Source organism: Octopus sinensis, linkage group LG23 (genome assembly GCF_006345805.1).
Source record: "Octopus sinensis linkage group LG23, ASM634580v1, whole genome shotgun sequence".
Lineage (NCBI taxonomy): Eukaryota > Metazoa > Mollusca > Cephalopoda > Octopoda > Octopodidae > Octopus > Octopus sinensis.
In genome coordinates, this window is record NC_043019.1 from 16,564,155 (window position 1) to 16,577,443 (window position 13,289).

The 13,289-nt window shown below is 38.9% G+C and overlaps 1 protein-coding gene across 1 annotated transcript in view; it reads left to right on the forward strand.

Moving 5' to 3' along the window:
* The window catches only part of LOC115223380 (RNA exonuclease 1 homolog), an 85,098-nt gene that overhangs the window by 38,621 nt on the left and 33,188 nt on the right, over window positions 1–13,289 (forward strand). Inside the window, exons 3-4 of the mRNA XM_029793888.2 lie at window positions 2,675–2,767; window positions 4,341–4,478. Coding sequence (XP_029649748.1) covers window positions 2,675–2,767; window positions 4,341–4,478 — 231 coding nt within the window. The remainder of the gene's footprint in view (window positions 1–2,674; window positions 2,768–4,340; window positions 4,479–13,289) is intronic.

The window sequence follows — 13,289 nt, forward strand, 5'->3', positions numbered from 1 at the left end:
TGGACTGAATAGTGACTGGTGATGAGAAATGGGTTCTCTGTAAAAATGTCACGTGCCAAAGACAGTGGATAGGGAAAAGAGAAACACTTGTATCCCAGGCTAAAGAAGGTCTTCATCCACGTAAGGTGTTGTTATCTGTTTGGTTGGATTTGCAAGGTTTAGTCAACTTTGAACTTTTAAACCCAAACTAAATGATAACTACTGCGAACAGCTTGAGTGGATTAAGTCAGTGCTAGAAGAAAAGCTACCATCTTTGGTTTCATGATGAAAGGTGTTCTTCCATCAGGATAATGCTTGGCTACACACAGCGAGGATGACATTCCAATGACTGGAGCAGTTTCAATGGGAAACAATGCCCCAATCATATTCACTGGATATTGCCCCATCTGATTATCATTTATTCTGCAGTCTTCAAAATTATTTGGACAGAAAAAATATGAATTCTGTAGATGAGGTCAGAACAATACTGGAGGGGTATTTTCCATCATGGACAAGTGAATTTTGGAAGAGGGGCCATGCAAGTCTACCAGATATATAGAAGAGCTGTATAGAAAATGAAGGAGAGTATATTTTAGATTAAAAAGGAACTTTGTTTATCTTAATTTTGAAAAATAAAAGTATTAAAAAACTGCATTATTTATGGAATGACCCTATATATATATATATATATATATATTATATATATATATATATATATACACATACACACATATATATACACATATATATATATACACATACACACACATATATATATATATATACACACATACACACACACATATATATATATATATATATACACATACACACACACATATATATATACACACACACACATATATATATATATAAAATATAATTGGGGTCACTGGAATATGGTCGGCCTGCATGTTAAAGATATCTTGACAGCTGCCAGTATCTAGAAATTACTTTGGTGTATTTTGTATGAGTGTAGGGGAGATAGCTGCGTAGTCAAGAAGTTCATTTCACAACCACATGGTTCCACATTAATTTCCACTGTGTAGCACTTAGGAGAAGAGTCTTTGACCATAGCCTTGAGAGAGAGGAACCTAATTGATAAAAACTATACAGGAAACTTGTCAGATGCGTGGTTGTGTGTGTATAACTGGTTTCAAATTCTTGCACAAGGGCAGCAATTTGATGGGAAGGGGATGAGTCAATTACATCAACCCCCAGTACACAACTGGTAGTTATTTTATCAACCCTGAAAGGATGAAAGGCAAAGTCAACTTCAGCGGAATTTGAATTCAGAATGTAAAGACAGACAGACAATGCTGCTAAGCCTTTTGCGCCCAAAGTGCTTAGGATTCTGCCGGGTTTGCTGCCTTACGTATGTATATAATTGGCAAGGGATGACAAAATTGAAACAAAAATACTTTGTATTTGGTTCTGTCTTGGTTGTGTTCCTTTATTAGGTCAATAAAATCAACTAAAATGTAATCAGTGTGACATCCTAATATATCCATGCATCCAATAACTGAAACCAGCCAAACAGCTGCTCCACTCTCATCAGTTTGCTGTTTTAGTCATTGGATGCAGCAGCCCCCATCCTCATTATGACATCTATCTTGACGTAAACCATAATTGTTTTGGAAAACTTCTAATGTTCCTGATTAGGACCAAAATGCTGAAGATATTCTCCAAACTCCCTTTGCTAATAAAAACCAGTGCCAAATGGGTTGTGTTGGTGCTAAATCATTTTTAATAAGTTTGGAAATTAGATTAAGTTTCTATGATGTTGTTTAATTCATTTTTCAGGGAGGGAGAGAGAGAGAGAGATGTTTAGAACAGTTCTGAGAAAATACATTTAGATGTCTTGCAAACAACTTGCAGACGCAAGTGCTACTGGTTGAAGGTTCTGCATACCAGACACCGGCAAGTGTATGGGGTTATCAGGATAGGATGCAAGCCATTTTGGGGCCTACCTCTCGACAACATCATTGCGCACCAGCCCCCATCAGTGAAATGAGACCCCACTCGCTCGATCAACTGGTTATCAAGTTTAGCTCAATATTCTTCTAGTCATTGCTCATCGTCGCTTTTTAACCAAATCCAGTGGCTTACCTTTTCCACTGTACTTTGGTTGTCACTCATGGTGGTATTTACTTTACAATGAGTTAGGCCTAATGATACAAATATTGTTAACAGGGTACTTTACTTTTATTATGTTCTTAGAAAATATATTATGAGGTACAAATTCTCGAGCACTCTAGTCAAGGGTGCTATATAATCAGGTATTCTGTCAAGGATGTTATATTCTCAGGTACTTTTGTCAAGGATGTTATGTTCTCAGACAATATAGCGTCTGGTATAATATATTATCAGGTATTATGGTGAAGGGCTATATATCATAATTCCAGGTATTAGATTATGTCAAGAACTGTACTATCAGATATTATATAAATTGAGTGTTGTCATGTGGTGGAGGGAGAGAAGCGTGCGCTACACACACACACACACACACACACACACACACACACACACACACACACCAGGCTTCCCAGCACCATATACACTGGTGCTGTTATCTGGTTTTATGTCCTCAAATCCTGTTTTCATGTGATATCCTATGAACAGTTATCTTTGTACACAGACTTAGCTCTTCAATAATGTAATAAATGTATTTTTTTTTTTGCTTTGTTTTCTCTAGAAAAGGGAAGTGGTGCGGCCTCCTCCATCCATGGACGATGGTAAGAAGAGAGTTGCACATGCAGCAGCAGCCAACAGACAGTGTAATGACAAGGTAAATATTGTCCTACTGACCTTGAAACTAATATCAGTGTCCTTGTTTGAATGAGGTCTCTCAACAAATAGCAGGTTTCCATCTGACCCTACCTTTGTTTTTGTCTTAACCCTACACCTGGCCTTGAAACTCAAAAGTTTCAATAATGAACAATACAAACTATTTTTTGACTACTTCGGGTATGGCTGTAGGGTTAGGAAGTTTGCTTCCCAGCCACATGATTTCTGGTTCAATCTCACTACAAGGCACCTTGGGCAAGTGTCTTCTACTGCAGTCCTGGGCCAACCAAGTCCTTGTGAGTGGGTTTGGCAGATAGGAACAGTGTGGAAGCCTATTTGTGTGTGTGTCCATCCTTGTCTTTACATTATGTGTGTCCCTGTCATACAAGTAGTGTCATTCATCATCATCATCGTTTAACATCCGTTTTCCATGCTGGCATGGGTTGGATGGTTCGACTGGGATCTGGTGAGCCAGAAGGCTGCACCAGGCTCCAATCTGATCTGGCAAAGTTCCTACAGCCAGATGCCCTTCTGAATGCCAACCACTCCAAGAGTGTGGATTGGGTGCTTTTTACATGCCACCAGCACAGAAACAGGCAAAGGTTGGCAGCAGGAACTGCCTCAATAAATTCCACCCCATCCATGAAAGCATTAAAAAAAAAAGGACTGGACAATTAGAATGTTGAGTAGGGAGGAAAGGATTGTAGGACAACCTCAGTGACATCAAACTACAGAAGCTCTGTGAAAAACTTCAACAGAAACTCGTTGAAATTACATTTGTTATACAACTGTATCTGTAGCCTCCCTTCTGCTTCCATTCATCCCTCACATTCCTCTCGGCATCTATAACCCAGCTGATCCTTTAGGGAGCCTTTGTGGTTTTCTAAACTTAGTCTTTAACTCTCTCACGTCCAGTTTCTCTTTGAATTACTTCTGGCCCCTCAGGAGCTCATGTGTCACTGGTTTTTCTGCATCTTTCCAACCAGAGCTCACTGAGAATGAAGCAGAAAGTATTATGGCACACCACCACCATCATCATCACCTTAGTTTATCAGCCCCAGAGGAATGAAAGGAAAAGTTGACATCAATGGGATTTAACCCTTTAATATTAAGACCAGCCATATCTGGCCTAAATATTCCACCTGCTTGATGTTCAAACTGGCCAGATCCAGCCTCTCACACCCAAGCTACACTGTCACTCTAAATGTAAACTCTCACATCATTGAGATTTCTAATATACAAGATAATGGATGATTATTTCAAAACCTTATGAATTAAGTATTACATTGCACAGAGTAATTTGAATGCTAATGGGTTAAGTTCAGAACATAATATAACTGGATGGCATTTTTTCCAACACCATAACGATTCTGCCCACTCGTTACCGTGATAATATTGTTTCTTTAAGTTTGGCCCCAGGGCAGAAATTTAGAGCTGAAATGAATTGAACCCAGTGCTTGGCTCCTTATCTGCTTTATTACGTTGGCTCAGTAGGGTGGATGGGTTGTCTCTGAAACACATGACACTCGGCTGGGATGAAAATGATGACATTTTTTGTTTTTTCTTTTTTTCAGCTAAAAAAGTTAGTCCGGCCAGTAATAGCCAAACCAAGCCCTGCTCAAGTCATGCAGAATCGTATTCTAGAAATGCAGAAACGGTCAGCAAATCCTATGCTACGCAAAGACAAACCAGTCATTGGAAAGTCTCTCTTGGTAAGTTCACTCCTTATAGTGTGTTTGTGTTTGTCCCTCCACCATCACTTGACAACCGCTGTTGGTGTGTTTACGGCCCTGTAACTTAGTGGTTCGGCACAAGTGACTAATAGAATAAGTCCTGGGGTCGATTTGTTTGACTTAAGACAGTGCTCCAGCATGGCCGCAGTCAAACAAGTAAAAGAATACGAGAATGTAGTCTACCAGAGTAAGTAGGATTAGTTTGTTCCAGGTTCAATCCCATTGCATGGCACCTTGGCCAATTGTTTTCTCCTATCAGCTTTCATCACCTCTGGCCATGTGAAGAAAACTGGGTTGGCAGAAACTCTGTGGAATCTTATCAAATGGATTCTACCTGTTCTTTATTTGATTCGCTTAATCTGTCATACAGTTTAATCCAGCTACCTTGCCTGCCCCTTGCATATTTTATCAATCCACTCTGTTACAAACGTCTAAACCCAGCCTCCAGTTAGTTTTTACCTTTCTGCATTCCATCTCAGAGGCGCTGCAAAGACTTCATGGCCGCCACCTTACTGAATGATGTGTTTTTGATTTTTTTTTTTTTTGCCAAATTTGTTATCTTTAATGTTTGATTAGATTCTTGTCTGTTGAGTTATTATTTGTACCTATCGTTGGCATAGTGGATGAGTGCTTTAGAAGTTTGTACAAATTCAAGATTTGTGGAGTCAATTCCAGCCAAAGAATGTAAATCTGTATACACGACAAGCAGATCACCATGAACAGAGAGGAAACCATTCACAGCATCTTTTGCTAAGCAAACTGTACAAACAGTGTCAGTGAGATTAACAGTCAGAAGATCTTTCTGTCAGTCAGTGCAGTCGTGGCTGTGTGGTTGAGAGGATTGCCTTTCAGCTGTGTACTCTTTGGTTCAGTCCCATTGCATAACACCTTGGGCAGGTGCCTTCTACTTTGGCCCCAGACAACCAAAGTTTGTGGAGTGGATTTGATACACAGAAACTGAAAGAAGCTCATTGTGTGTGTGTGTGTACATTTGTCCTGACATCACCTGATGGTTGAAAACAAGCACCACCATCACACAAGTGAAATTGTTTATTTCCAGTTTTTCCCTAGAAAAACATTGTCTGGCCATAGAAAATCTGCCTCAGTCAATTCCATTTCACCCATGCAAGCAGGGAAAAGTGGACATTAAACAGTGGCACAATTATTAATTATTATTATCATTGATTTGACTTGGGTTCATTCTTATTCCTGATAGACTTTACATGGGTAGTGGGTCACTACCTGTAACTTTAGGTATTCACAATCTCTCAATAGTCTTTCAAGTGCTTAGGCTCCACCTGATAATCTTCCCTGCCCTAAGAGGCAAACTTTCTGTAGAAGCTCTACAGGGTATTCTATTCCAATCTCCTTTATTATTATTGAAACAAAGACAGCGAGTTGGCAGAATTGTTCGCCTGCCATGCGAACTGGCAGAAACGTTAGCACGCCAGGTGAAATGCTTAGCAGTATTTCATCTGCTATTACGTTCTGAGTTCAAATTCCGCCGAGGTTGACTTTGCCTTTCAACCTTTCGAGGTCAATTAAATAAGTACCAGTTACGCACTAGGGTCGATATAATCGACTTAATCCGTTTGTCTGTCCTTGTTTGTCCCCTCTGTGTTTAGTCCCTTGTGGGTAGTAAAGAAATAGGTATTTCGTCTGCCGTTACGTTCTGAGTTCAAATTCCACCGAGGTCGACTTTGCCTTTCATCCTTTCGGGGGTCAATAAAATAAGTACCAGTTGAACACTGGGGTCGATGTAATCAACTCATCCCCACCCCAAGGTTGCTACCCTTGTAGCAAAATTTGAAACCATTATTAAAACAAACTTCAGTTTTAGTCTTACTCCTGGTTGGATCTATGTGGGTAGCAGGTTACTACCTATAACCTTAGGTATCCACACATTTCAGGCAGTCTTTCAAGGGCTTAGAACCCTCCTGATAATCCTTGTTGTCCCTAACAGGTAAACTTTCTGCAGGAACTCCACTGGGAATTCTATTTCAATCTCCTTCAGCCATTTGTCTATATCTTGACTTACTGTTTGCAATTATTATTATTATTATTATTTAGCTTTTATTGTTTCTAAATTCATGTAAATTTCAATGTACAAACTCCTTGTCCATTATCAGAAATTCTAAAAATCGAGTTTTTCCCACTCATTTTAACATTCAGTGAGAAATTTCAGCCCTCGCCCTTGTCTCATATTTGACCAGAAACACATGTGCTGTGTCAGCAGAATGTACAGCATTTAATTCTACAACTGGTCACTATTGGAACAAATGGAATATCCTGCTGGCAATAATAACAGACTAGTAAGAATCTATGCAAGCAGACAGTGTAGGATTAACAGAAGTTCTTATGTAATCGGTAATTATAAGATGATCCAGGGAAACAGTATAACAGTATTGATTTGGGATGACCACTAAAGTTTCCTGATATTCAGCTCAAATGATGCTCTGCCAGAACCAGTTCCAATAGACATGGCTGTTAAACCGCTTTCATTCTCTATTCACCTTGCAGTGGTGATTACTCATGCATATATATATATATATCATCATCATCATTGTTTAACGTCCGTTTTCCGCGCTAGCACGGGTTGGACGGTTTCGACCGGGGTCTGGGGAGCTAGGGACTGCCCCAGGCTCCAGTCTAGTCTGGCAGTGTTTCTACAGCTGGATGCCCTTCCTAACGCCAACCACTCCGCGAGTGTAGTGGGTGTTTTTTACGTGCCACCTGCACAGGTGCCAGAGGGGTCTGGCATCGGTCACGTTCGGATGGTGCTTTTTATGTGGGGGGGGGGTGCAGAAATATATAGGGGAGCACTAGTGGGGAGGGGTGGTTCAGAGAAATGATGACAGGTTCTAGGCAAGTAGAACGTAGGATATCAAGAGAGGGGTAATGCATGGTGAAATAGCGTGTTGAAGAGTAGACACCTATAATGGTGGTGGGAGAAGCGACATCCGGTATAGATGGAGCAAAAATATAGAGATATCCGGTATTGGTGGTGGGGGTGGGCAAGGGCGGGTGCACCGGGAATATGCGAAGGTTGAACTGACGGGCTGGCTTAAAAATGCTCTTTGGAAGGGGGGAAAGGAAGAGGGGGGATGGCAGACAACGTAAAAGAGGGAGAGAGAGAAGGGAATAGTGGAACCCCGCGAAAATGGGCCGCCATTGAAAAAAACCCCTGTATGGAGAAATAATATGCAATACGAGGCGAAGCTGAAAATAGTAATAATAATAATAAGCAAACTTTCGACCGAGGATCAAAGGGACAATACTAATACTAATAATAGTAATAATAATAATAAATAATAAACAGCTCAACCACAACATTAGATTAGAAAGACTCTTATCTTGGGAACATTTCGTTCTTCGGCCTGACACGGGAATATGCGAAGGTTGAACTGACGGGCTGGCTTAAAAATGCTCTTTGGAAGGGGGGGAAGGAAGAGGGGGGATGGCAGACAACGTAAAAGAGGGAGAGAGAGAAGGGAATAGTGGAACCCCGCGAAAATGGGCCGCCATTGAAAAAATATGTGTGTGTGTGTGTGTCAGTTTATCTATATATTTGTATCTATCTATCTCTCTCTCTCTCTCTCTCTCTATATATATATATATATATATATATATATATATAATATATATATATATATATATATGCGAATATAAACAAGAAGGGTAGAAATATTAGTTACTACCAGGTGCCCAGCACAAAAGACGAATCAGTCATAAGACAAAAATATTATTCGTATAGAAAAATATTATTCATGTAGTAATACAATTAAAGGCCCCTAAGGTAGGATGCCGAGTGCTGAGGACACAAAAAGATGAACTTATCGAGAGTGAAAATCAAAAACATTTACCGATAACTTTACACCTCGGACCAATCAGTTTCTGCCTCTTTCTAGCAAAACACAAAATATGTTTGCTAAGGCTGGCTTTATCAACGAGTCGCCTAAATTGAATCGAGGTCTGCAGCAATGTGAGAACATGTGTCGATCTCGACTACTAGCAGATCTTAACTTTTCAAATCTCTGCGCAGACGCAAAATCTACATGGCAGTATAGGGCATGCCGGGAAGAATTTTACGAATAAATTCATCATGTAAATATGCGAATATAAACAAGAAGGGTAGAAATATTAGTTACTACCAGGTGCCCAGCACAAAAGACGAATCAGTCATAAGACAAAAATATTATTCGTATAGAAAAATATTATTCATGTAGTAATACAATTAAAGGCCCCTAAGGTAGGATGCCAAGTGCTGAGGACACAAAAAGAAGATGAACTTATCGAGAGTGAATAATAAATAATAAACAGCTCAACCACAACATATATATATATATATATATATATATCTTTATATATATAAAACTGAGAATGTGTGTCTGTCTGTGTTTCCCTAAAACTTGAGAACTGCACAACCAATTTCATTCAAATTTACACATACCTTACTTAGGGTCCATGTAGTTTCATGGGCAAAAAAAATGTTCAACTTCTTGCCTAGAGCGAGCCCATAGCAATATCATATCTTCTCCACTATTTCAGTATTATGTGTTAAAAGTGAAACAAAAACATTTCTCTATTTTATGCCAGATACTTTCACTTTAACAATAAAAATGATAATAACAATTGAATTATATGTCGTAAGTAATAATTAAAATCAAACTAAAGTATAATATAATTGTAACATAAAAAAAAATTAAAATAGCAATTGGTATAAAATTGCATCAATGACTTGAACTTCAATAAGTGGTTTCACATGAATGGGAATAAATTAAAAATAAAATTAGCGTGCAGTAATGGAATAGTCCAGATGGATAATAAAAAATTAAATTAAAGGAAAGACTATTGTCTATAAAGTATACAATGTAGAGAAAAAAGATTTGAACACATGGAGGAAAGCACCTTCGAAAAGTGTCTTGTTGCGACTATGAAAGACATCTAATCAGAAGCGGTAAATTCGCCACAATAGAAGCAAGGTTCGAGTCAACGGAGCGTGCAAGTGAGTACTCGACTCAAACTTGCAAAGTGGAAATATTTCATTTTTACCTTTATATCTGGGACGTAGGACGTCCCGGAAAAATTTAAATGCCCCCCCACCCCCACCCCCAGAAGTAGAGGTAGGCTGGATTGTAGCCACACTTTTATACAAGAGGGAGGACAAGATACAATTGATCGAAATTACAAGAGACGGGCTTACAATTCCAGTCTGTTATATATTTTGAGTATTGTTATCGCTAGCGATATCAAGATATAACTTTGTATTTTGTATTTTATGTGTAGATGTATATATATATAGATGTACATGTAATATGTACACATATATACACATATATATATGCACTAGCACTATGACCCGGCAACGACGGGTCTTTAATGCTAGTATATATATATTTAAAATATATAGGTGCAGGAGTGGCTGTGTGGTAAGTAGCTTGCTTACCAACCACATGATTCCGGGTTCAGTCCCACTGCGTGGCATCTTGGGCAAGTGTCTTCTACTATAGCCTCGGGCCGACCAAAGCCTTGTGAGTGGATTTAGTAGATGGAAACTGAAAGAAGCCCGTCGTATATATGTATATATATATATATATATATATCTATATATATATATATATATAAGGTTAATCCAAACGGGAAAACAGAAAAAACAACAATACGTGGAACAATTAAAGTATTATTATTAGGCGCTCAGGAAAAAGGGAAGAAGGAGGGTATGACGTTTCGAGCGGAGCTCTTCGTCGGAAACATAAGAGAAGGAAGAAAGAAGGATCCCGAGGTGGGCGAACGGAGGGAAAAAGAACGCGACTGGTTTTTACGAAGTAAACATGTGTGTGTGTGTGTGTGTGTGTGTGTATGTTTGTGTGTCCGTGTTTGCCCCCCTAGCATTGCTTGACAACCGATGCTGGTGTGTTTACGTCACCGTCACTTTAGCGGTTTTAAGTGCCTTAAAATAATTCTTTCTAGTTTTGTTACAAGGTCAGCAATTTTGAGGGGAGGGGCCAGTTGATTATATCAATCCCATTGCTCAATTGGCACTTATTATATTACACACACACACCCTGAAAGGACAAAAGGCAAAATGGACCCCGCCAGCATTTGAACTCAGATTGTCAAGTACCACAGACAACATCACTAAACCATCTGACTGCCTTAAAATGCATTCAAATAATAAAGTTATTTCAACATGGGCACAAGCATGGCTGTGTGGTAAGAAGCTTGCTTTCCACTCACATGGTTCTGAGTTCAGGGCAAGTGTCTTCTGCTATAGCCCCAGGCAGACCAAAGCCTTGACGGTGGATTCGGCAGATGGAAACTAAAAGAAGACCGTTGTGTGTGTGTGTGTGTGTGTGTGTATGTTTGACTCCCACCACTGCTTGACTACAGGTGTTGGTGTGTTTACATCCCCCATAACTTAGCAGTTCAGCAAATGTGATCGATAGAATAAGTGTCAGGTTTTACAAAAACGGGTCAGTACTGGGGTTGATTCGTTCAAGTAAATTCCTTCAAGGTGCTGCCCCAGCATGGGCAGTCTAATGCCTGAAACAAAGATATTTTAAATATATATGTATATATCAGGCACGGGTTTTGCCGTGTGGTGACAAGTTTGCTTCCCAACCACATGGTTCCTGGTTCAGTCCCACTGTGTGGCACCTTGGGCAAGTGTCTTCTGCTACAGCCTCGGCCTGACCAAATTACTGTGAGTGGATTTAGTTCATTTGATGGAGACTAAAAGAAACCTGTGTGTGTGTGTGTCACCGTGTTTGTCCCACACCATCACTTGACAACCAGTGTCTGTGTGTTTACATCCCTGTAACTTAGACCAATAGAATTAGTACCAGGCTTAAAAGTACAGGGGTTGTTTTGTTTGAATAAAATTCTTCAAGGTGCCCAAATTATAACCTCATATATATATATATATATATATATATGTGTGTGTGTGTATAATGTGTATATATATATATATATATATATATATATATATATATATATGTGGTGTGTGTGTATAATGTGTATATATATATATATATATATATATATATAATATATATATATATATATATATATATATATAATATATATATATATGCATGTATGTGTATACTGTATATATTATATAGTAAAAATGTATATGTGTGTCAGCATGGAATATGGCTACTAAATGATTATGATGATGATATATAACATGTGTGTGTGTGTGTATGTGTGTGTAATGGATGAACATATCTGTGTATATGAAGTCTGAGAACTTGAGATTGACTTTTACCAGTTGACCTCTGCCCCCTACACATTGTGACAGTTTAGCCCCTACCATCCCTACCATTCCACTAAATCTAGAACCCTCACTGTCACTATAGCAAGTGGCCTTTGACCTCCCTCTTCCAACCTCACCAGCTATTATTATCATTACAATCACCATCATTGTGGTTAATGTCCATGTTACCAATATGCAAGGAACACGAAATTATAGGTGTGCCTATTATTAGATTTCATCATATTTGTTTCCTTGAACTTATCCTCCTCTCACACCATCCCCCATTTTCCATATTTCATTTTGCTTCTTTTTTTTATAACATTTTATCTCTCCTTCCTCCCCACCACCACCGCCACTTAGTTAAATCATTCTCTCTCTCTCTCACTTTCTCTCTATTTCTCTCTCACACAGAAATCATTCCCTGTCCTCGCTTTCCACATTACTTAAAATATTTCAACTATGACCTCCACTCCCATGTCAACTTTTTCTAAAGCTGATTCAGTGGTTTGGAGCAGGGGATAGGGGAGGGGTGTTAATGAGAATGAAAACATTTCACCCAAAATTGCATCAGGCCCATAAGCTCATCATAGATCCTCTTTTATTCATTCATTTATTTTTAGCTCATCTAACCATAGAATCATCATTCAGAGCATGCAAAAAGGGATGTTTATAAATAGAGCTAGGTAAAACATAATTATTATTTTTATTATTATTAAGGCGCTGAGCTGGCAGAATCATTAGTGCACTGCATGAAATGCTTAGCAGTATTTCACCTGTTGCTACGTTCTGAATTCAAATTTCGCTGAGGTTGACTTTGCCTTTCATCCTTTCAGGGGTCAATAAAATAAGTACCAGTTGAACACTGGGGTCGATGTAATCGACTCATCCCCTCTCCCAAAATTGCTGCCCTTGTGACAAAATTTGAAACCATCGTTGTTGTTGTTATTTGGTTTAACTTAGGTTTAGTCTTATTCCTGGTAGGATTTATGTGGGTTGCAGGTTACTACCTTAGGTATCCACAAGTTTTCAATAGTCTTTCAAGTGCTTAGAACCTTCCTGATAGTCCTTGCTGTCCCTAAGAGACAAAGTTTCTGTAGGAGTTCTACCTGGCATTCAATTCCAATCTCCTTCAACCATTTGTCTACATCAGTGGTTCTGAACTGGGGATCCATATGGCCCCTGAAGGTCCATACAACAAAATAGTAAATTGTGGAGCCTCAATAGTTTTTTTGAGGGCCCCTGAGAAACTTTTGCTTTAGATGTACATATCGAAAGAAACAGCTCAGTTTCCCTCTCTGGCGTTTTACAGCATTCAATCTCTGCAAGTTAATGTGTGCGAAACAAAATAGGAATTCTGAAAGAAGTTTCTATCAAACTAGATTTTAGATTGTTTCAAAGTTTGGTACGAAGTCAAGGTGGGGGGGGGGGGTGTTACTCGGTTATATCAATTCCAGTACTTAACTGATACTTTATTTTATTTTCCCTCCAAAGATGAAAAGCAAAGTTAATCTTGGTGGGATTTGAACTCAGAA